This window comes from Desmodus rotundus, chromosome 1, assembly GCF_022682495.2.
Source record: "Desmodus rotundus isolate HL8 chromosome 1, HLdesRot8A.1, whole genome shotgun sequence".
NCBI classification, from domain to species: Eukaryota; Metazoa; Chordata; class Mammalia; order Chiroptera; family Phyllostomidae; genus Desmodus; species Desmodus rotundus.
In genome coordinates this window covers 108,158,543-108,184,304 of record NC_071387.1, presented here as the reverse complement: position 1 = coordinate 108,184,304, position 25,762 = coordinate 108,158,543, and the positions used below count along the sequence as shown (strand labels likewise).

Below are 25,762 nucleotides of genomic sequence, written 5' to 3'. Positions count from 1 at the left end.
TGACCATCCTACTCAGCTTCTATTCTTATCTCTTGCTCATTTGCGTAATTTTAACACTGCAGAATATAGCTAGCCTAAGAATTTTTTTATAATTACACCCATCACAAGGAACTGTCAGTATCTAATGAAGGATAATTTCAGCTATTATAAGAAGCTTAAAAGATCATTTTCATGAATAATTCGTAATATGAATCATTACATTCAAACAGTGTCAGAAACTTAAAAAAAAAAAGAAAGAAAAGAAAAATATTTTAGGTATCAAAAAGTAACCATCCCTCTAAAGCCAGAATCGGGTTTCTGACATGCACAGAAACAGCGCAGCACGTGGAGAAGACCTTTGTGTGAGGAGAGGAAACACACAAACGGGCTCAGGTCACTTCCCACCTTAAATTTTCACCAGGTCTGCCCAGGCCTGAGAAAAAAATCCAAGCCACTAAGCAAGTCACATGCAGTGCTCCTTGATCTGACCCCTGCCAGTCTCTAAAGAATATCTCTCATCTATTCCTCCCTCTGACAAAGGAAATCTGTCTGAAATATTCAACAGACCCACACTGGAAGCAGAACCACGAGGGAGAGAGATATATCTTCCTGCTAAACTGTTCACGCACTTGGATCCAGCCATTCCTGCACCCTGTGGTCTTGGTTCTACGAGGAGATATAATGTTTTGTTGGCATCACTTGGTTTCTATTGTTTGGCAAAGGAAAAAAAGTTCTATTACTAAAATACGGCTGCAGGCTTCAACAGATCCTGCGGGAATAGCAGAATCATATTTCTCATGGCAGGCCTAGGCCAAAGCCCACGGAGCACTAGGCAGGGAACACAGTGGGAGTTAAGGCCAGGAGGGGGAAGAGGATGGTGGTGATGGTGGTGATGGTGGTGGTGGTGGTGGTGGTGGTGGTGGTGGTGGTGGTGGTGGTATATGTGTGTGTGAATGTTTGTGTCAGGGGATGGTCAGGATTGGGCTAGACCTGTGAGATGCTTTGGTTAACTGGTGCGTCTAGGGTGGTAAAACCCCCACGTATACTCCCTTCAGCAAAATATCTGGACCAAAGAACAACTCCCAGTGCCAAAGGAAACCGGTCTGTCCCCCACCCTGAAACTATAAAGACATTATGTATTGAAATATGGATGAGTTTTCAATAAGAGAAATAATGTTTAGACCTTAAATAAGGGAAGCAAGGAGGGATGGCCTTGACCAACAGAAAAAAATATCAAACTTCTTAACTACATTTCAAGATTCCAGAAGAATACCCCTTTGTATAAAATATTTTTTAAAGCTACAGGTTGTATCCCTTTAGTAAAGTGGCAAAAATAATTGTGAGTCACAACTGATGTTTATTAAAATAGTACAAGGTACAAAACATGAGAATGTTTTACATGTAGTAAGGGTTAAGCATTGTTCCAGGAATCTGCGTCTCAGTTACATCTATACATGAATGTGTATGCTTAAAAGCTTATTTCCTACTGTGAGCCACAGTCGAAAAGGACTGAAAACCACTTTTATAAAAGACGTCATACCATAAGAAAATATGCCAGATCGGAGAGGACATTTGATGACGTGACATGTTGGTTTCAAACCAAAAGACAACTAATGGGCACAGAACCTGTGCTTCACTTAGCAGTGATGCCTCTGTAACCCTTCCCCCACCCAAATAAAGCCCCCAGGGCGGGAGGACACACATATATGGGGGTTACTGCAATATTGTTTGTAGTGGCAAAAACCTGCAAACCACCAAACTGCCAACTATAGGAGAGTGATTTTTAAAATGATGGCACAGCCACAATGGACTCCGATATGCTGATATTAAAAAGATGATTTGGATCTGTATCTGTTGATCTGGAGAAACATGCATGACTGTTAAGTGGCACACTGTTCCCTGAGGAAGGCCAAGTAGATCAGGGGTCAGCATAATTTTTTGTTAAAAGTCCAGATGGTACATATTTTCAATTTTCCAGGCTACATGTTCTCTGTTGAACTAGTATTCACCCCTTCCATCGTATGGAGAAAGCACACAGAGAGAGTACATGAATGGGTGTGGCTGTGTCCCAATAAAACTGCACTTACAAGAACAGATGACATACCCATGAGCCATAGTTTGCCAACCCAACAGAGACTGTAATCCCATAGGAGGTGGCGGGGGTGGGGGGGAGTATGTAGAACAAGTAAACATGTTTGTAGAGTACAGATTTGCATAACTTTACACATCGATTAACTGGTTGCCTAAAGTGGGTAGTATTGGGGTAGATTATTAACTTCTTTATATATATGGCTGGCCTTGTTATAAAGAGTATACATGGAACCAAGATGGCAGTGTAGGTAGACACACTGCACCTCCTCGCACAACCAGAACTGACAGAAAATCAAACGGCAAGGTGTCCGACACCAAAGAGATAAAAAAGAAACATACATCCAGACGGGTAGGAGGGGCGGAGACAGGCACTGGAGTGGAGAAGACTCGCATGGCCCTGGCGGGACTGAGACTGGCGGAGTGAGGGACGAACGGGGCAGGCAGTCTGACCACTAGCAGACCCTGCGGCCCCACATTCGCACAGATAAACCGAGAGGGCCAGACTCAGAGTGGCGGAGAACGGGGCAGGCAGAGTGGCGGGTAGCACCCCACGGCCCCACACTCACGCACAGATAAACCTGGACGAACGGAGGGGAGCGAAGCAGACCACGCAACCCAGGGCTCCAGCGCAGGGAAATAAAGCCTCAAACCTCTGATTGAAAATGCCAGTGGGGGCTGGGGCGGCAGCAGGAGAGACTCCCAGCCTCACAGGAGAGGTCGTTGGAGAGACCCACAGGGGCCTAGAGCTTGCACAAGCCCACCCACTCGGGAACCAGAACCAGAGGGGCCCAGTTTGATTGTGGGTAGCCGAGGGAGTGACTGAAATCCACTGGAGAGTGGAGCAGGCGCCATTGCTCCCTCTCAGCCCCTCCCCCACATACAGCATCACAGAGCAGGGACCAGCCTTACCCTGCCCTGGTGAACACCTAAGGCTCCACCCCTTTAAGTAACATACGTGCCAAGACCAAAAAAAAAAGGCCCAAATGACAGAACACCTCAAAGCTCCAGAAAAAATACAACTAAGAGAGGAAGAGATAGCCAACCTATCGGATGCACAGTTCAAAACACTGGTTATTAAGACGCTCACAGAATTGGTTGAATTTGGTCGAAAACCAGATGAAAAAATGAAGCCTATGCTAAGAGAAACAAAGGAAAATGTACAGGGAACCAATAGTGAGGCGAAGGAAACTGGGACTCAAATCAATGGTGTGGACCAGAAGGAAGAAAGAAACATCCAACCAGAAAAGAATGAAGAAACAAGAATTCGGAAAAATGAGGAGAGGCTTAGGAACCTCCAGGACATCTTGAAACGTTCCAACATCCGAATTATAGGGGTGCCAGAAGAAGAAGAGGAAGAACAAAAAATTGAAAACTTATTTGAACAAATCATGAAGGAGAACTTCCCCAGTCTGGCAAAGGAAATAGATTTCTAGGAAGTCCAGGAAGCTCAGAGAGTCCCAAAGAAGCTGGGCCTAAGGAGGAACACACCAAGGCACATCATAATTACATTACCCAAGATTAAAAATAAGGAGAGAATCTTAGAAGCAGCAAGAGAAAAGGACACAGTTACCTACAAAGGGGTTCCCATAAGACTGTCAGCTGATTTCTCAAAAGAGACCTTACAGGCAAGAAAGGGCTGGCAAGAAGTATTCCAAGTCATGAAAGGCAAGGGCCTACATCCAAGATTATTGTATCCAGCAAAGCTATCATTTAGAATGTAAGGGCAGATAAAGTGCTTCTCAGATAAGGTCAAGTTAAAGGAGTTCATCATCACCAAGCCCTTATTATATGAAATGTTAAAGGGACTTATCTAAGAAAAAGAAGATAAAAAATATGAACAGTAAAAATGACAGCAAACTCACAGGTATTAACGACCACACCTAACACAAAAACAAGAGCAAACTAGGCAAACAACTAGAACAGGAACAGAACCATAGAGATGGAGATCACATGGAGGGTTGTCAATAGGGGATTGAGAGGGGGAGAGAGGGGGGAAAGGTACAGAGAATAAATAGCATAAATGATAGGTGGAAAATAGACAGGAGGAGGGTAAGAATAGTGTAGGAAATGTAGAAGCCAAAGGACTTATAATTATGACCCATGGACATGAACTATAGGGGGGAAATGTGGGAGGGAGGGTGTGGACAGGATGGAGTGGAGTGAAGGGGCGGAAATGGTACAACTGTAATAGCATAATCAATAAATATATCAAAAAATAAAAATAAATAAAAAATAAAAAAGAGTATACATAATAGAAAATGCATAAAATATAAGCTATCTAGTGATTGCTTTCACTGAAATCAATTCTCTCTAATATATTTAACCAATTTTTTTTACTATTGCAAATAACGGAAGGGACCTTGTATAATTCCTTAACTCACACTTAATTGGAGTCCAACTGTTATACAAAGAACTCTACAGCTACACCTTGTGCAAACATGGTAGAAAGAGTAATAAGTCATGGGAAACCAAGAAAAATGTTATCCCCCTCTCCCAGTGGGAGACCAAATGACATGGAGTAGTTTAACACTTGAGCTGATAAACCTGGGGCCCACTGTTAATTGAGACAGGTAGTTGTTACTGTCCACGTCTGATAGATGGAGTGGCTGCGTTCATGTCATCCCAGAATGACATGACAGTTGAGCGCTAAGCTGAGATTTAGACCTTGGTCTGAATCATAATTTAATAAATTCTCTCGGTACTGAGCAACAGCTGATCAATAGGACATACGCCCGTGGTAAAGCCGATCCATCATGCTGCAAGGACATATTAACCGCCCCCATGGGATTACAGTCTCTGTTGGGTTGGCAAACTATGGCTCATGGGTATGTCATCTGTTCTTGTAAGTGCAGTTTTATTGGGACACAGCCACACCCATTCATGTACTCTCTCTGTGTGCTTTCTCCATACGATGGAAGGGGTGAATACTAGTTCAACAGAGAACATGTAGCCTGGAAAATTGAAAATATGTACCATCTGGACTTTTAACGAAAAATTTTGCTGACCCCTGATCTACTTGGCTTTTCCCTAGATTCACAGGGAAAATTAAGCACGGGACCCAAGGTAACTGACTACCTTACTTCTTAAACATAAAAGGAAGGATGACTGTTTCACCCAAACGGGGAGAATTCCAAAGTGTTGAGTAGACACCACTGTTCACATTTTACTTCTCCCCATTTCTCCACTGAAACTGATCCCATTACCATCATTGCCAGCAAAGCCAGCACCTCCATCTCGCACTTAGTCATTAAAATCAGAGTAGCTGCTAATTCAGAAGAGTGGCAGGAACAGCTAGCGTCCCCTAATAGCCATTCTTCCTTCCTTAACAAGAAAAACACCAGGTTTCGGCTGGGCATGTGGTAATCTAGGTGGAAAACAAAGACTATGCTTCCCAGTACCCCCTGCAACTAAATGTGGCTACATAAAAGTGTCACAGACAAATTGCAAAAGAAAAGATTTTTCTTGAACTTGAAGACTTAGCAATAGAAACTATCCAAAATGAAACATGCAAAGGGAGGGGAAAAAAAGGCCAGGTAACCTGCCCAAGGTCCCACTTATGTCAAAGGGCAGAGGCAGGACTTTCTGGGCCAAACGGACAGTCTACACCTTCATGCTCTAACACCTCCCAGTGTGGCTGCCTTCCTGAATGCTACCCTGCTCTGCTCTGGAAAAGAGGAGAGGAAGGAAGCGAGACAGCAATAACCGGCTTGCATGCCCATCAAACCCACTTTTGGTCACCTTGGCACATGTGTTGCTGACAGGCCCTTCACATAATTACACTCACATTTTACCACTGCCTGATTCTCTTATTAAAATCTTTACCAATTTTTATACCATCAGCTTTCTTCTTAGCCCATTAAGTCTGTGTCAAGTAAGGGGGTAAAAAGGACCTTTAAGTCCTTCATGTAGGGTGTTTACCCCAAGAGTGTTCACAGAGCAAAGTGCTATACCTATCAAAAATATATTGCTAAGTTTTAATAATGCTTAAGGGTGCGTAAATTATTTTTATTTTCTCCTTTTCCGTTTATCTCTTTTTTTAATTCTCTCAAATGAACATGGTTTCCTTTTTTAACAAGGATAGTAAACACAACTTACTTTGCTGAAAAACCATTTGAGGACAAGCTATGATGAGTTCAGCAGACTGCTTTTGGCCCATGGGTATATGTTTGGTTATTGTCTATCCTGAATCCTTCACTTTACTCACAAGGAAGCTAAGACCACAGGAGCAAGCCCTCCACGCTTTGCAGGCACCATTCCTGGTTGCCCAGCAATGGACCCCTGCACTCTGCTAATGGCATTATAATGAGACAAACCAGATGCAAATAAAGGCAATAGTAATTAAAGGGTAGAGTTGAGCGTGGCCTAATTGGTTCCACCTCGGGGAAGGAGGGCGTTCTTTTGGAGGTATTAGGTCCCTCAAACAATGAGATTATGAGGAAAGAGTCTGAAAGAAATGGAAAGGCAATGGGAGCCTGTCAAGGTATGAAGTTGGAGGTACAGCATGTAGCTAGAATACCTCCCAGTAACTTAAGTCGAGTGCACCATGCGGCACATCTTCACCTCGTCTGCTCACTGGATTCCAAGAGCCCAGGTTACCGTCCCTACCCTGCCACCCAGTCTGTGTGCACCACAGGGACAGACACTGTGTGCCATTCACTTCTGTCTCAGGGTGTCTATGATCCAGCCCACCTCTCACCACTGTGCGCCCTGGGCAACAACAGCAATCTGACACTCACACCATGCAGGACAGACTTTATCCTGAGAGTCTGGCCCCGTTATGCACTCTCGCTGACCTTCCTAAACTTCAGTCTCCCCACCTGTAACATGGGGATGATAACAGTACCGACCTCAAAGGAAGGTTGCTTATTAAAAGAAGTTAGCACAGGACCTCGCATATGGTGCTTAATCCATATTATCAATTATTATTATTATAAGGTGCTCAACAAATTCATTCATTCATTCATCCATCCATTCATTCATTCATCCATACATTCATTTATCAAACATCTACTGATCACCCACCAGGTGTCAGGTATTGGTTTTAGAAGCCGGGTGTACTACAGTATCAAAACCAAGTCAGTCTCTACTCTCATGGAGCTCACATCCTGGTAAGTTTTTATCAAATATGTCACTAAAGGAAGAAGTAAACACTTTATATACAAAATAGGCAGCAATCACAGACTGGAAGTGACAACTAGGGAAATCATGGTGGGGATCAGAGAGAGCTTCCTGGGACAGTGACATCTGACTGTGAACCGAGGGTGTGATGAGCAGTCAGAAGATTCGAGGCAAAGTGAACAGGAGGCGGAAGGCATTCCACAGATAGGGATGAGAAGGCAGTGTGTTTCTACTGAAAGAATGCAATCAAGGCCATTAACCAGTGACATAAACCCAGACCAAGAGATGGGCTTTTTCTCTTTAGAGGATGTCTATTTTTCTACTGGGTGCAAGAAAAAAATATAGACGAGTCACTCTCAGACGATGTACAAGGCCTCATTACCCACTCAAGCAAAGAAAAATGACCCGTTGCCTTCTGAAAGCTGTAATTAGAAACTTAATACAGAGCAGTTTTCAGCACCAAAATGGCATTTAACAAAACAGGCCACCTGTCAGCTTCCAGGAAGAAGTCGCACACCAAACAAGACGCTGACTGACAAACTGCATGACAATCAGCACAATGCCGAGGCAGCTCTAACAAGTTCCGACGACAATGATAAATACATGACTGGCCCAGGCCTCCAAGGAGGGGAGCACTGAAGCACCCCAAGTGCTCCTGTTCTGTCTCTGGGCCTTTGTTTCCTACCGAACAATAAAAAGGAAATGAACAAAAATCATGTATTGATACTTGGTATTTCCAGACAATTGCTTTTGCAATGACTTAGGCAAGGAAAGCATCCTGCAGGGAATAAAATCTGGTTGAGCAAATGAAACATTATCCAGACAGAGAGGGTCACTTCTAGAACCACGGACTGGATTCTTTTGCAACTATGACCCTGTACCTTTGATGAAGCTTTTCCCAGTAGTGATGGCACCAAGGGGTGGCTTGGGGGTACTTTAGCACCTGCCCCCACCCCTCCCACAAAATTTCCATCAGCCTTATCCTCCCCAAAGCCACATAGGGCAGGGACTCCTGCCCACCTATCCAAACAGCCAACTCCTTATATGCCAATTAAGCAACCATATTCCCCAACTTTCCTTGCAACTAGAGAGGCCCAAGAGCTGTAAGTGGAAGTCATTCAGGGGTAACGGGGCAGGGGTCCTGCAAAGCTCCTTAAAAGAAAGCTTAAATCCTTTTAGAATTCATCTGTGAAATTCAGTCTTTGCCTTCCCCAGTCTGCCTGCTACCTCCTAGAAATACAGATGTGATGGATGGAACACCAGCCACTACCTAGGTACCGCGAGGAAATCATCAAGATAAAAAGCCATGTACTAAGGACAGTCGAGCAAAAATGAAAAAGCGGCCTGAGTTCCTAATGATCATAAACCATCACGCTAGCCCTGGAATAACCCACTTACTTCTGAACTTGTGTTAGATAAGAGAAAAACCTTGTTTCTTTTTTTTATGCAGCCAAACCTAGTCCACCTGATACACTAGCCCAAATAAACATACAAATTCAATAAAAACAAAGGGCATGCTATGCAGAGGCAGTCTCAAGACAAGGCCTCCAAACCCTCTTTCTACCAAAACAACCAAACCTCTCCTATATAAAGGTTCTGGAGCTACCGCAATTTCCCATGTTACTCCAGCTGCACAGTCACCTGTGTGTCTGCTACCCAACATCCTCTCTTCTCGTATCAGAACCTATCCTGTCTCTGTGACCCTGTCCCTCTCCCATTCTCAATCCAGTGTGTGCAGATGGAACTGCTCCCAGCTTACCCCCTTCCAGGAATAAGCCACGAGAGCCTGGGTCGGCCCATAGAGTTCTAACTCCCCACCCCCTTCAGTGTCTGGGATCAGCTAAAGTGAGTCATGCCACCCAAGCTGGGCCAGAGTTCATCTGAAAACATCTGTGGGTGCAGTCAGTAAGGTCACCCTCAACTGCCCTTACAACTTTTAATATCTTTTTATTAATCTGAGATAAATAAGGAAAATTATCTGTTAAATTGGGTGGGGAGCACATTGGGAGTGTTGAGTACATTACTCCCTGTACTTTTCTAGTAAATTCTAATTTTTTAAAAAATCAGAACATGGGCTACTGTCCGTGGAGTATCTTCCTGGTGCTACCAGTACTGAGCACTTAGTAAGAGCCAGGTACTGAGGCTACCTGTTCAGATGTTTATTTGAAGGTCAGGAAACTAGCTAATCACACAAATATTGTTTTACCAGGATTATGAACTGACAAGCTTTCAAAGAGGTTTACAATATAATTAGCAGCATAATTATTCACCCACTTTCAGAAATTAATGTACAGGTGTTCTGTTAATGTGCCTTGACCTTCCACCACCTGGATGCCCTTCAAAATGCATCTTCAATCCAAAATAATGTCAATAGCTGCCTGGTACATGACACACGTCATCCCTGTAAAAGTTCAAATAACTCTATAAAGTCAACATTGTTATCTTTACTCCTCAAATGAAAATATTGAAGCTCTAAGATAAAAACTTAATTCCAAAAATTGGGAGCCAGTAAATACAGAGCTGAGCTCCACCCCAGATGCTCCGAACTGGAAACCCTATGCCTGCCTCTTGTCTCCGGGCTCTACTGTCTCTCTTCATGCTCCTTGTCTCCTTCACTACAGAAGAAGCCTTCATGGAAGAAGGAAAAATGCCAATTTAATGCCTTGCCCACTCGCACCACTGCAACTGAGAAGTGGGTTTCCCCAGGTCTGATGTCCGGTTCTGAGATCCTCACACTCAGACCCAGTCCCCGCCCCCATGTGGCTCATAGCACACGATTAGATTTCAGTCATCCAGAGAGAAGACGGGAATGGAGTGGATTTATCTCAAGATCAAGGGGCAGATGCTAGCCCCTCAAGCCCCCCAGCCCCAGGCAGAGGCGGCCCCACACAGGCAGGCATCCCTTGGGGAGCTGTCGCACACCACCTCTGAAATACCATATAGATGGACTGGTAATTTTCGCTTGGCCTCTTTCTCGGCAGATGCCTTGTAATAGTTAATTTCATATGTCAACATGGCTGGGCTATGGTACCCAGATATTTGGTCAAACACAATTTAAATGTCACTATGAAGGTATTTTTAGGATATGACCAACATTTAAATCAGTGGACTCAGAGTAAAGCAAATTACCCTCCATAATGGGGGTGGGCCTCGTTTAAACACCTGAAGGCCTTAAGAGAAAAACAGAAGTCCCCAGAAGAATGAATCCCGCCTCCAGACTGCCTTCAGACTTGAGCTCCAACATCATCTTTTCCCTGGATCTCCAGTCTGCAGCCTGCCCAACAGCATGAGCCAATTCCTTAAAGTCAATCCACAATAAATAGCCAGCTAGATAGATAGATAGACAGACAGACAGACAGACGTAGGTATGTGTGTGCACATATATACACATGTGTGTGCATGTATGTGTATATACTTGTGTGAGTATGTGCATACATGCATGTGTATATACATTGGGGTGTTACGGGGAAACCATAAACACCTTTCAGAAAAGGGAAAGTGCAACATGGTCTCTTCATCCCAACTGATGATTGACAAGAAAATCAGTTATATTGACAGACATATCTTTGCCACATTCACTCTTTCTTTCTACTGCAGATCCTTACAAGCTACCAGGAATTCCTTCTGAGACTCTAGGAGCACAAACCCCAAAACAGGCTTATTGGGTATGAGGTTCCTTTCTAAGGAGCAACATAAGTGGCTCAGAAGATGGAAACCAAGTGCATCAAAGTGAGTGCCCAGTACCTTCAGCAGGAACCCATGCTCCCCTGCTGCCATATTAGCATCTTGCTGGAAGCCAGCTGCCCAGCCAGAGTCAATACTTCCCAGACCCCTTTGCATCTAGGTGGGACCATATGACTGGTCCTCACCAATGGATCATGAGCAGAGTGGAGTGGGTACTTCTGAAAGAAGGGAGAGTAGCAATAATTATTATTCTCATCCTCTTTAGTATGTAACATCACTTCCCCAAACTTCTTTCCTTCTTAGAGGATGCTGTTCCCATCTATATCAACTTGTCTATAACTCTGAAGTCATTCCTCAGAGTACTTAAGAGTCTGACAACAAGTTTTTATTAAACATCTGCTGTGTATTTGGTCAACACACAAAAAAACAAGTTTTAAGTCACAGATCATGCTCTTTGTATGGTCAGACTACATCACAACGCAGGGCTGCAAATTCACTCGTGAGAGCAAACAAACACTAGACCTTGGTTACTGCTCATAAAAAGTGCAATAGGAGTCTAGGAAGCTGCAAGGTCAGAGTGATTGGATTTCTTTAAGGTGACGGGGCACAGCTGGCTCTCACAACAAATGCAACATCTGGGCTGAGCAAGGATAAGGAAAATGGCATATCTAGAAGAGGAAATTGGATGAGCAAAGAGCGGATTAGAAAGTGGTCGGGATGGGGGTACATGGCAGACAAGTGTGAGTGCAATGAAGAGCAGCAAGAGGGAGAAGATGCTGGACAGAGGTGAAAAGGGACATGTTTTAGTGGAAGGTAAAAGAGATGAAATGTGATTGACACTCACTTTGGACCCCTGAGGGGCCGGGGCCAGGGAGGGCACAGGAAGAGCACTGCATTAACTTGTACAGAGACAGTGAACAACTTCCACTGCGGGCCCCCCTCCCGTCCTCCCCCTGGTTTTCTGAACTGGTGGAACCTATTCGGAGAGGCAAATTCTGAGGCAAAATCTGAATTTAAGAAAAAATAAGTAACCTATATTAACTTGAAATGTCTAGCACTGGCTAAGAATCAAAGAATGTTGGCACATTTAAAACATATTGGCTGACCCTGAACTTTATAAATTTGAAAGTGATATACTCCCAGGCAGTGGTTCCACGTGGCCAAGCACTGGGATTTTTAAAACTCCCCAGGTGACTCAATATGGAGCCGAGATTAAGAACCATGGCTCTAAATGGGGATAGATGGTAGAATGACTTATAAGGAAACTAGTGGGGATAAGGAAACTAGTGGGGAAGAAAAGCTCTCTCTTCTGGTGGGTTGCTAAGAAGATTAAACCCAGAGCTTCTGGCAGCCTCTGGCCAGCATGAGAACACCTGCCTGAGAATGGCGCCGACACCCAGGGGTGCCAGGGCCGGGCCATCAGCCACAGGAGCCCAGTGTGTGCGTCTCTTCCCAACCCTGCACTCGGTGACACAGGCACAGCAGCGTGAAATCAGCCAAGGTGGGAGCATTTACACCACGTAAATCAGCCAGCAATTTCTTCTCCCCAGACGGCTGGATGTTAAACATTTACCAGCACACATGGCCAATAATGAAAAAGAGAGAGAAGGAGAAAGCTGAGAAATGGGGGGAAATACACTTCTGATATAGTTTGAGCTGCTGGATCAAGCCATCCCTGGAGATGGAAGCTCCTAGACATTTGTTTTAAGCCAGATTAAATTGGATCTGATGACTCCTATAATCAAAAGGGCTCTGAAGGATGAAACCATGAGGAAAAGTTATGTGCTAACTGTAGTCACAAGGAGCAGATACATGATCAGAAGAATCTGGATGGAGGCGCAACGGAAAGAAGCAGTTACGTGAGACAGAGCACATTAATGGCGAGCCCTCCACAGCTGCCATGGATCCTCAATCACCTAAATGCCATGAGGCCAGGCCCTACAACAGCCACCCTTAGATTTCCATTCATTCGTGTTATAAGTACGAATGGAGTACACACCATGGGGCCAAACACCGCACAAGGCACTTGGAACGTGGCAGGGAAAAAAATCAGGCAAGGTCTCTGTACTTGTGGATTGTAGAGTGCAGGGTGGGATACAGACCGTAAAGAGGGAAGTGAACAAACCACCAGGAGACTCTGAGGTATTGGTAAGTGTGGTGATGACGACAAAGGAAGTAGGAATAAAGAGTGAAGGGGAGGGTACAATGTGAGATAGGAGGGTCAGAGGAGGAGACATCTGAACAGAGACTTGCTTGACAAGGCAGACTCAGCCTTGTAGGGATGAAGCGAGGAGCAGTGCAGCAGAGAGACAGTAACTGCAAAAGGCCTGAGGTGGGAGTTAGACTGAAGGCCAGCATGGTGGGGGTAGAGAGAGCAAGGGGGGCGGTGGTAGGAGATGGGGTGAGAACATGGGGAAGAGCCAGATCACATCAAGCCCTTGAAGGCCATCATCAAACAGTCTGCACTGGGTTTTAAACAGCAGGGTGATGGGATCTGATTTATCTTTCCATGAGGTTACATGTTTAACCCACTGGAACCAGACAGGAAAACATACATATGAGGTCTCTCCGAAAAAACTCCAGCCATTATTAACATAACAAGAAAGGTCTGTGTGACATTGATGTAACCTGGCAGCCAAGGAGAATGGACTGGAAATGCATGCGTGAACAATGACAACTTCACTGTACTAGTCAGTGGGGGTGGTAGATGCTGTTGAGTGAGCATGTAATATTGTATGGCAATCACACACAAAATGACTGAGCGAGTAGAGAAACGAATCTGCATCAGATTTTGCATTAAGCTTGAACATTCCTCCATGAAAACTATTCAGATGATTCAGAAGGCTGCAGCTATGGGCAAGTGGTGACTAGCAGCTTCATCACGACAATATGCCCTCTCATGCATCATGTCTCATGCAGAGTTTTTTGGTGAAACATCAAATCACCCAGATGACTCAACCCCACTACAGCCCAGATTTGGTGCCCTGCAACTTCTGGCTTTTCCAAAACCTAAAATCACCTTTGAGAGGGAAGAGATTTCAGACCATTGATGAGATTCAGCAAAATATGACTGGGCAGCTGATGGCGACTGGGAAAACTCTGTGAGGTCCCAAGGTGCCTGCTTTGAAGGGGACTGAGGTATCTTTCCCATGTACAATGTTTCTTGTATCTTATATCTTCTTCAATAAATGTCTTTGTTTTCATATTACATGGCTGGATACCTTCTGGTCAGACCTTGTATAGTTGTGAGCTCCCTTTCCTTACAACTCAAGAAGCGTGCCTCAAACAAAGATGTCTTTGCCTCTGTGTACACTGGAGGCAAGAACATGAGACCACGCGAGAGGAGATAGTCCAAAGCCTACATGATTGAGGCTGAAACAATGTAGCCCTAGGAATCCTCTCACCCATGACCAACCATCTCCACGGAATCAGGCTTCTTAACCATTCAGCCCTATTTCCTGGGAGCCCAGGGACAGCAAGACCCCTGGGAGCACAAAGTGCATGCAGTGTGGAACAGGGGATCAGTGAGCATGCCACATGCGGGCAGAAACACGACACGTGAGAGAGGTTTATGACTTCCGGGATTCTTTTACTTCTTTTGTTTCTTAGAGTAAACTTTTAAAAAATTGCTCCCAAGCCTCCCTCATCTGTCAAGTTCTTCCCAGTATATCTCCCAACTACTGTGATTGCCACTAGAAACAGGCCATTTCTTCTTCCTCTGTCCCTGAGCCTATGGCAGATTAATTAAATGGGATGCCGACAAGAGCTTGCAGCCTTAAAAATCCATCACTACAGAATAGGACTGTGGTGGCCAGGACAGATGATGACAGTGGAGAGTACCTGGTAAAAGGGAGGGTGAAAGGAAGAGCCTCCCGACACAGCAACTCACTCCAGAGAAATAACACCCTTCACGAGGACTGGATGGACTCCATATCCAGTAAAGAGACAATAGTTTGTCATGGACCATATGAGCTTTCAAAATTCAACTCAAGCTGGGAAATAGGGGCATCGGGGTTGGTGCAGTAATGTTCTTATTAACAAGAAGTTCAGAGTTGGTCTATCATCACATAAGGCACAACTGAATTCAAGAGCTCAAAGGACCTGATCAGAGCCCAGTTCTGCTCTGCCTCTCAGCTCAGCTCCTCTCTCTGTGTGATGGCCTCATCCCCAGCCTCCACGTGGAGACAAGATAACTCCAGTGGTCCCAGCCTTCCAGGCCCAACGGAAAGAAAGAACTCTTACTGACAGCCTACTAGAGCCCTGAGTCCCAGGTAGAGCTGGCTGGCTAAGGTCAAGTGTAGGACAGAGGGTGGAGCTCCACCTCTGTCACAGGACTGACACTGTGTAAAGATGCTGGTCATATGAAAACTGGAGCGAGTGGGACCTGACACTGTGGAGGACACAGATGCCCATTATACACAGGCAGATCGGGGAATCAACCCAAGTCATGTGGCAAGGGTAGACCCATGTCCTCCTGGAATGCCAAGCTTGGCTGCCCTGAGCAGGAAAATATCTTCCTTAGCACAGAAAGCAAGCTCTGATTCACAGGAAAATGCTCTTCAGGAGTACTCAGGAGAAGCCCAACACCTAGTGAGGTTCTGTTTAGCATGAAAGACCTTAATAAGAATGTCCTCCCATGAGACATTCAGAGAAACCAGCCTCTCAGCTGCACATGAAAACAAGACTACACCCAAAAAGTAATACCAAGGGTCCACCAGACAGTGGGGTCACAACTATACAGTTCTGGAGGCTTGTCCAGAAAAGGCTGGTGACAAGATTCTTCCACCAGGACTGACCCCACGGTGGGAGAAGTGTGGACTAGGGCAAGAACTTGCCTTGCTTAACCAGACAAGCATACCATGCAGGAGTGGGGATGGGGGTGGTGAGCAGGGGGCTTTGCTGTCCCAGGTGTGGCTACAAATCAAAGGTTATGCTCTCCTCTGGGGTCCTAAGTTTGTCAACCTGACAACCTCTGACCATAAAATCCAACCTTCAAAACACCAACCTCCCACCACAAGCTCCATAAGTTGATGATGAAGAAAACCTTCAAGTCCATCAATGATAAAGTTAATACCTCAACTAAATATTTATATTAGCTTCCTATTGCTGCCATAACAAATTGCCACAAATTTAGCGGATTAAAACAAAAACATATATATATCATCTTATAGTTCAGTAGCTCCGAAGTCCCAAATAGGTCTTACAAGCTAAAATCAAGTGTCAGCAGGGCTGTGTTCCCTCTAGAGGCTCCAGGGGAGGACCCATTTCCTTGTCTTTTCCATTTTTTAGAGGATGCCCACATTCCTTGGCTTGTGGCCTCCTCCTCCATCTTCCAACTGCATCACTCCAACCTCTGCTTCTGTTGTCATATCCCCTCCCTCTCTCATCCTCCTGCCTGCCTCTTATAAGGGTCCTTGTGATTACATTGGAGTTATGTGGATAAACCAGGATAACCTCCACATCCCAAGATCCTTAACTCAATCATATCTTGGAAAGTCACTTTGCCATGTAAGGTGGTATATTGACAGATGTCAGGGAGTAGGACGTAGACATTTTTGGGAGATTATTATTCTGTCTGCCAACGTATTTCTAGATCCCAGACTCTAATCCAAGCACGTCTGTTATCTGAATTACATCACTTAATAGTTAATTCTGCAGACAACCACCTATGAAGTACATACTATTTTAATCCTAATTTTATGATAATTCAAAGGGGCTATGAGAAGAGAAGTAAAGTAAAATAAAAAAAGTGGTAATAGCAATTCCAACATTTACTGAGTGGCTACTATGTACAAGACATTTTCTAAGTGCTTTCCATATGTATTAATGTATCTCATCTTCCCCAAACCCTATGAGGAAGGTACTATTACAATTCCTATTTTACAGAGGAAGAAACTAAGTCATGGAAAGGTCACGTGAACTCTAAGTCTGTTGCCGAGGGGAGTTTTCACAGTTTTTATCACAGAAGTCATCCATCCTCTAATGCTTATCATGACATGCAAAACAATGTGGGAACGCACAGTTCTCCCCAAATGTTTTGGCCACGACCACTGTTTTCATGGGGGTGTGCGCAGGGACTAGGATGAAGTGACGCCCTTGGAGAACAACACACAGCCACAGGGGGCCAAGCCTTCCTTCTGTTGACACAGCCTTCTCCAGACAGCCAGCTGCCATGGAAGAGGTGTCCCCTCACTGAACCGCACTCCTGCCCCATCCCGAGGACCTCCCTCCACAGGCATCTTGCAGTCATCACAGCTCCTCACAAAGGGCCTCTGTCAGGGGGACACCATTGTTACTACCTCAGTCTCACTTCCCACCTCCTATCTGGTTGGTGAGATCTCCACTGGGGAGAGTTATGTATTTCAGACTGAAACAGCCCCGTGGACTCTTTCCCTGCTTGGTCCCCACCGGGTAAGGGTAATTCTGCATATCCAACAATCCCTCATAAGAGGGATCCCTGGGTCTACCTGGGTGACAATGTGCTACTGGGAAGTGTGACTCTGGCTACTGGTCAAGCTGGAGTTTCCAATCAAATGTCAGTCAAAAAATGTTATTTTTTCCTCATTATTTGTCTGAGTCCCACATCTATGTCTTATAGAGAACTTGGGGGTGGAACAGAAGAGCCATGATTAATTAAAATCTCTAAATTAAAACAAAGTTATTTGCTGACTGCTTGTTTTGAGGTAAGTACAAAATATATAAATATCACACATAAGAACTTCACTCTCTGTGTCTACATCAACCAACATCCAATGGAACTAGCACTCCTCAGAACTCTGATAAACCACAGGCTTAAAAATAAGAAAAGGGCTACATGATGAGCCAGAAATTGAAGTTGACATTGTCTCTCCAAATGAGGGCTTTCCCAGGTCTAAAGACCTTTCCCTCTCCAAATAATGGACACTTCTAGCCACTGAACATGGGACACACCCAACTAGGTTCCCCTTCTCTGGCCCAATAAGCAGCCATCATGTGAGAATCCAGCTCCCCGGGGTGATCAGCGCAGAGGGATGATATGCTTGAACATCAGATGTGGACCTTCTGATCTACCCAATGGTGGTTTCTCATTAACTGCAAATAAACCACTCTCCTGATTGGACATCACTCTGTGTGCTTAGCTAATGTAAATCCATTCCTAAGAGAATGAGCCAGGCTTGCTAATACAACCCATCAGGTATCTGAGGCTAGGGGGTTCACCTACTCCCCAGGCCTCTCACTGAGCTGCCAGAAGGCCTCTCCAGGCAAGAAGCCAACTTGCCACACATCTTGTTTCAAACTTCAGCAATAAGCCTGAGGAGAAAGCATGAATTTGGAGAGTGGTGTCCTGCTCACCCTCTGTGAGTGAAGCTTCCCTACACTGGCTCCCTGGGATGGGGGTGGAGGGGTGGGGGAAGAAAGATTGTCCAAGGTCTTTAACAAAAGAAAGAATCAAATGTCCCATAAGAGTTACAACAGAAGTTTAATTGCCAAGCCAGTTCCTCCTGGACATGATGGGCCTGATGCCACAGCTCTAATGCTGGAGCAACAGGACAGCGCAGCTCCAGGATAAGAAAGATCCAAAAATGCAAATGGAGGCATAAGCTCCGGAAAATCTTCTGAACTTACCAAGGAAAGAGAGCACTTGAGTGGAGAATAATCTACCTCACCTCTGGACAATAATAGGGGGGGGGAATCTTTCAATTACTTGTCGAGGCCTCCCAAAGCTCTACTCCATGTGTTGCTGATTAAATCATGACTTTCCCAGAGGGACTGTATCACTGTTGTGAAAAGGGGGGACGGTGGGAATTGGACATTGATATCTATAAAATTAGAGGTTGTCAACAATCTAGTCGAGAAGTCCATTTTAAGTTTTGGTGGTTTTTTTGTTTTGTTTTTATCCTGGATGCATTGTCCCAACAACAATGTAATAATGAAGGTGAAGATCCCAATATAGCTCTCAGCAATCTACTCAACCCTAAAGGCATTTGACTTCAATTTAAATGATTTTTTACTCTTTTCCCCACAGATGAGCTCATAGTTTCATAAACAATTTGTTGCCAAGAGATAAAAAGAAGCTTTATATCCTTAAAATACAAGGCTTATAATGTGAGAAATGCATTCTGAATTCCCATCTGGAATTCTGGGAACCAGTACCCATCTCTCTGTCCACCCCTTTGACATCAGAAGCCAATGAAATTATAGATCAGAAAGGACTCCCTCTCACTCCCTCTCCCTGCCCCTGCTCCTCCAGTTCCCCAGACACTGAACCACCAAAGCCTAGCCACGACGTGACAAGGCACTGAAGCCTGGTCAGGGCACATGCTCAACGGTTTTTAACAAACTGAGTCAGTGTGGCTGAGAAGCAAAGCCTCAATGTCTTTGAGTAATATATGACATCGCTTGAAAATTAGGTAAAAGCTCTTAAAGGGTCCGAGTGCAATTTTTGAAGGAGTGCCTTTTAATGAGGCTGCTTCATGGTAGCCAGGACAGAGCTGGTGCTCACTAACATCCGTGGAGTGAGAGGAGTGAAGTGCAGGACTTCGAGAGGCAACAACCGGGCCTCCGTATAAAACCCTCCACTGAAGGATGACTCACAGATAAGGCAGCCAGTCTTAAATACATGGTAAGAAACAGAGTAGCAAGGCACCGCTGCTATGCAAGGTAGTTTAACTACCTCTGCTCCAATCCACTTAAGCACCATCTCAACTTTGTCCTGAAAAGGCTCCTTCCTAGCTTTGCTGCAGGAGCATTCAGGCTGAGCCTTAGGAAAGGGAACTAGGCTGTCATGAGAAACCACTGGGCACACTGTAGGTTCCATGTACCCATTTGGAGAGAGTCACTCTAAAAATACTGCTACTCAGAAATGTATTTTGTAGGATTGAGGTTTTTAAAGCAAAAGCAAGTCTGGTGGTGCTTCTATTTTCCCTAGGCTTAATTTTCTTACTGCACCCAATCAAAGTTCTATATAGGCAGAACACAGATTTCTCAAAAGGTGGTGGTGTGATCCACAGGTCACGTGCGTTAGGGTCACGTACCTACATGTGCAAATCTAGAGCCCCATCCTAGATCGACTGAAAGAGGCCCTAAGAAAAGGAACTGTCTTCTCCTTTGAGAAAAGGTGCATTTAATGTGCTCCCCAGGCAATTCCTCTGCACACTAAACTTTAAGAACTATGTAAGTGCCCTGGCTGGTGTGGCCCAGTGGATTGAATGCTGCCCTGAGAACCAAGGGGTCGCTGGTTCAATTCCCAGGTGGGACACATGCCTGGGTTGTGGTCTGGGTCCCTGATGGGGGATGCATGAGAGGAAACCACACACAGATGTTTCTCTCCCTCTCTCCCTCCCTTCCCCACTCTAAAAAATAAAGAAATAAAATCTTAAAAAAAAACTATATAAGCAAAGAACCAGAGATTTGGAGAAAATAACCGAAGTTCATTTCCTCTCCTGATACATGTACAAGTCCCATAAGCTCTCCTGAGCCTCCAATAACAAGCTCTTTTTTAATGGAGGAAAAGGACATACTCATCACAGAGTTACTGAGTCAAATGAGAATAAACTTGAACTTGCTTGGAAAAGGTAAGGGGCCAGACAAATACTATCCATTCGAAACATGTAAGTAATAGAATGAATGACTACAAAAGCCAGGTACTAGGGAAACAAAGATGAGGAGGGAAAAGTTGGAAGACCAACATATACATAACTCCACATAATGAAATGAATTTTGGGCCATAATTGCAATATCTGTATGAAAAGGGTGATGACCCCACAGAGGAAACCATTAATTAATCATTAATTCTGCAATGACAACCCCCAGACTGGTAACAGATATAGACCAATCATGAATGAATTAAGACATGTTATTTTGTAAAAATCATCATATGTTGAATCTGATCAAACTGAGACAATAAGAAATATAAAATCATCAAAGAAAATTCAAGTCTTTTTTTTTAATTCAAGTCTATGATAGTACTATGCAAGCCTGCAAGTCATATCCAGATTCCAATCCTGTACCCCTCTATTACAAGAAAAATAACTGGCATGCACTGAGCACCTAGAATATGCCAGATGCCATATTGGAAACTTTGCATTGTTTTGGTAAATCCCCACAATGACCTCATGACATTGATGCAATGTTTTCTCTCACAGATGACAAAATAACTCCAGGAGGTCAAGTTATAGTGGGCAAGCCAAAATTCAAATCTGAGTGTGGCTGACTCCCAAGGCCTGTGGGCACAGACTGCCCATCCCTTGTTAAAATGCCCACAACTCCAGGAATTCATTTCTGTTTAGGAAAATCTTACAATGGTCAGTTGGCTGAAGGCTGGAAGAGACTTCAGCCAAAGTGAAACATGCTTTCTTCAGGCCGACTTGGGGACATTCCAACAGATTCAGGACAGTCAAACTGCAGCCAGGCTGCGGAGAGGGAGCACAGATCACCACCTCATTTTGTGAGGTCTTGCCAGGTGATCATTTTCCTATCTACTTGTATTTCTCATTAATAATATTAGTAACAGCTAAAATTTACGCAGTCCTTACTCTATGGCTGGCGTTATGCCGTCCACATAGATTGTCCTTTGAGGTAGGCACTGTCGACAAACCCTGTCTTACAGATGAGAAACCGAGGTACAGAGAGACAAAGAAACTTAACCAGAGCTGGGGCTGGAACCCAGTCATCCTAAGTCCAGAGCTTGGGTTCTCCACCACTTCTGCATTCCGATGCTTTCACTCCTGGCCTAATGTGACCTACTCATGCTGCAAGGTGTCTCAACACCCTAGACATAAAATTCCTTAAGTATACAACTGATATGACTATTGCTAATAATCTAGCAAGTAAGCTTTATAATATTCGCTTAGCTAAAATACACAGCAGGATTTTCCATCTAATTAATTTTCCAGAATCCTGCTTTTCTAATTCATCTGCACATGCACTTGTCACATGTTGAGTGTCTACTATGTGCCAGGCACAGGGGTGATAAAGATGCAAAGGCTTGGCCCCCTCCCAGCCGGGGCTTGTCTCCCCCTCACCTTCAGCTGTTTGACCTTCTCTTTTCAGCATCTGGACAGCTCCTACATATTTCTTCAGCTGGACTTTGAGCACCTCATTTTCCCTGCAAGAACAAGAATGTTAAAAAATTATCTTTTTAAATTGGCAATTTAGACAGTAGGCAGGGGCAGGGGGGAGGGGGTCTGTGCAAAGAAAAATACACAATGTTCATCTTATAAATAATAATACATCCTCTATTTTCGAGGTCATCATTGGAAAAGACAACATCAGCAAAGGCACATTTGCTGAATGGCCTCAAGAACTGTTCTTTCATGATGGAAATAATCTAACTGGTTCCAGTGCCAATGAAGTCAGGATGCTGGCATATGCTATGCTCAGGTTATCTAAATCTATCAATTTTTTAGGTACCTATTCTGTCAGGCACTCTGTAATATCCTCTCTATTTACAGAAGCACTTACCAAGTACTGTATATTCAACCTGGGAATACTCTTAATGTGTTTATTAACCACTAAATGGAGTGGATATTCACTTTTTGCCAGGCATCATGTGAAATCTTTGGGTATCTCATCTAATCCTTCCAAGGCATTATCACAAGATCCATTTTAGAGATGAGGCACAAAGAGGAGAAGCAGCTGACCCAGCCCACCCCCACCCCCATGTAAGACTGGACTGTGAAACATGGCACTCAGGCCACAGCAAGACCCCACTCCACTGAGTCGCTCCCCAGGTGCACTGGCTAAGGAAAAGAATGTGAGGGTCGGGGAACAGCACTACTATTTGTTGAGTATTTACGACATAGCTCAGACTTCACATATGTGACCTCAATGAATCAAGCATGCATTTGTTCATTTGTTCATTCTTCATTCAGTAGAAGAATGTTTATCGAGTGCCTCTGATGTGCCAGGACCAATGGCATGATAGTACTCTCCCCACTGCGTAGGAGAGGAATGGGGCATGGGTCAGGGCTCCAAACACGGTACAAGTGAGACATGCTGCCAGCACCCAAACGCAGGTCTCTTGGCCTCGAAGGCTCAGAAGAGCTTTTCTCTGTGTCCTTTAGGATTTGGACTGGGTTTGTCACCAGCTACCCCAGAGAAAGGCGTCTCTTCCACATTTCTGCTTCTGCTCCTCCCCCCAAAGGTCTTAGGCCTGAGTGCCTTTGAACCTGCTACAATATTTACTCACAATAAAGAGCTTTATTATTGGGTATATTTTATTTTTATAAAAATAAATTTAAAAGTAAAAACACTCGCTGCAAAATACTCAATTAGAACACATTTAAGAAGGAATGTAAAAATCAGCTGAAAACCCAGCACCTTGAAATAACCCCAACATTTTTGTAACTATTCTATCATACCCCTCACTAGCCCCACGCACACACACATTCCTAAATGTAATTTTTTGTGGGTGGCACATCTTTCACACTCCTTTAATTTTTTGTTTGAAGTGTTTTTTTCCCTTGTTTACTGCCCACTCACCCCTTCCCCCCGGTAATCAGTGTTAAAAACCTGGTATATTCATCTCATGCCTTCCGCCACGCTCATATAGCCACTACAAACCCAATATGCTCAAACAGACTTACTTTATAAAACCGGGTCACACTATGAATTTTTCTGCAACTGGGTTTGTCTCATTTAACAATTCACCACCAGAAGCTTCTAACTCAGTCTATTTATGAATGAAATGCCATTCCTTGATACGGATACACCACAATTTCCTCAGTGGAAAAACCTGAGATGGCCCATCACTGGCTCTGTAGTCTATTTTCAACCCATCAGACTACATCTCAGCCTGCAAAGACAGCACTGCTTGTGTTTTGCTTCTGTGAACTATATTTTGGCAGAAAAATCATCTTTAGCAACTGCAGACACTACCAAATACTTAGGTGTAGCCTGAGAACTCTACATTCATCTCAGAAACTTTAGAGAGAGTAAAGCACAGAGTCCCTTAATTATCTCTCTCCTCCTAGACAGCCTGTCATGGGTGTTTCTAATAAGTATCTGCATTTTGTCTGTGATATGAATAGCAAACATCTGAAGCTAAACAACTAACAAGTCCTGAAAAGGTTTGTAGGAGAAAAAACATTCCGCAACATACAGGGATATACAGCTTGTTTTCCTGGGTTCCCTCTGCCAGAGTCTTTTTCACTCATCCCAGACTAGTCTTATCTCCACATGTGAATTCAAGTCACATATGATGTGAAAACTAGGGAAAGAAGCAAATTTATAGGCATTTGTACGTGCCATAATTTTAGCAACAGTTTATGGCAGAACATCCCCCAAGAGGCAGACTAGGCAGGTTCATTCTGGCCGACTGGCAGGTGAGTCACGTCAACGTTTGCCTGCTCTGTCTCATTTGCTCACACCACACACGCCGACCCTCAGCTTCCTGATTTATCTTAGACTCTACAGCCAGCAATGAAATGTTTCAAGTGGCTGCTTTTCTTCTGGCTTGGATCAATCTTTTAATAGTGTCCTAAGACTCTATCCAAATATCAGACCTAACATATGAAAGCCAAGATTTTTAATATAAATGCTTCTCAAAATGATGAGAAGCCATGAAGAATATATCAAACCATTGTCCTGGCTGGTGTGGCTCAGTGAATTGAGTGCCGGCCTGCAAACCAAAGTGTCATTGGATCGACTCCCAGTCAGGGCACATGCCTGGGTTGTGAGCCAGGTCCCCAGTTGGGGGGCGCACGAGAGGCAACCACATACTGATGGTTCTCTCCTTTATTCTCCTTCCCTTCCCCTCTCCCTGAAAATAAATAAATAAAATCTTTTTTTTAAGTTTGTTTAATAAAAAAAGAAGAATATAACAAACCACTGGGTCAGACACCTTTGGGAGCCATAAATTCATTCCAGCCAACTTTGTATCAATGAACTTGTTTGCATTTTGTGGGTAATGAACACATTCAGGTCACTGGAACTATTTCTGAATATAACTCAAACACCTGGCTATTCCAAAGAGGCAACTGGCTCCCAATCACCCCCCATTCCTGACAGAATGAAGCCCATTTTTTTCATGTTGAATTAACTGTAGATTCACATGAAGTTGCAAAGATAATACCAAGAGGTTGGTCACATATACCCTCAGCCCAGTCTCCCCAGTGGTCACATCTTACATAACCATTGCCCCATAGCAAAACCAGGACTCTGAGAGTGTCACAGCATGTCTGGGTGATTCCACTGAGCCCATTATTTTAGCTTTGGTTCATGATAGTCCTCTGTCACAGCATGTCTCTTCAGATGGAACACAGACTTAAATGACCACAACAGGCCAGGCCAGTGAGGACAATAAGTACAAAAGGGAATGGGGGTGGGGGACTTTGGCAAATTATAGATTTTTTACCCATCAAAAGGTATTTTTAAAAACTTAACACGTTAGTGACCCCAAAAAATAATTACTAGGCTCTAGACAACTAATCTGCAAACAGCTAACAGGACTTTAATTTATAAACAGAAGAACCACCCCACTGTTCATAGCAGCACAATTTACAATAGCCAAGTACTGGAAGCAACCTAAGTGCCTATCAGTAAATGAGTGGATTAAAAAACTATGGTACATTTACACAATGGAATTCTACACAGCAGAGAGAAAGAAGGAGCTTATACCCTTTGCAACAGCATGGATGGAACTGGAGAGCATTATGCTGAGTGAAATAAGCCAGGTGGTGAGGGACAAATACCATATGATCTCACCTTTAACTGGAATATAATCAACAAAAGAAAAAAGCAAACAAAACATAACCAGAGACATTGAAGTTAAGAACAATCTAACAATAGCCAGAGGGGAGTGGGGAGGGGATAGTGGGAAGAGGGGTTTTTAGGAACTACTATAAAGGACACATGGACAAAACCAAGGGGGAGGATGGAGGCGGGGGAAGGAGGTGGGTTTGGCTGGGGT

At 44.2% G+C, this 25,762-nt stretch overlaps 1 protein-coding gene across 6 annotated transcripts in view; it reads right to left on the bottom strand.

Moving 5' to 3' along the window:
- SNX29 (sorting nexin 29) overlaps positions 1-25,762 on the bottom strand; it is a 611,689-nt gene that overhangs the window by 366,671 nt on the left and 219,256 nt on the right. For all 6 annotated transcript variants that reach the window (XM_045204448.3, XM_024571345.3, XM_045204449.2 and 3 more), the window contains one exon: positions 21,876-21,958. In XM_045204448.3, the coding sequence (XP_045060383.2) occupies positions 21,876-21,958 (83 nt within the window). The remainder of the gene's footprint in view (positions 1-21,875; positions 21,959-25,762) is intronic.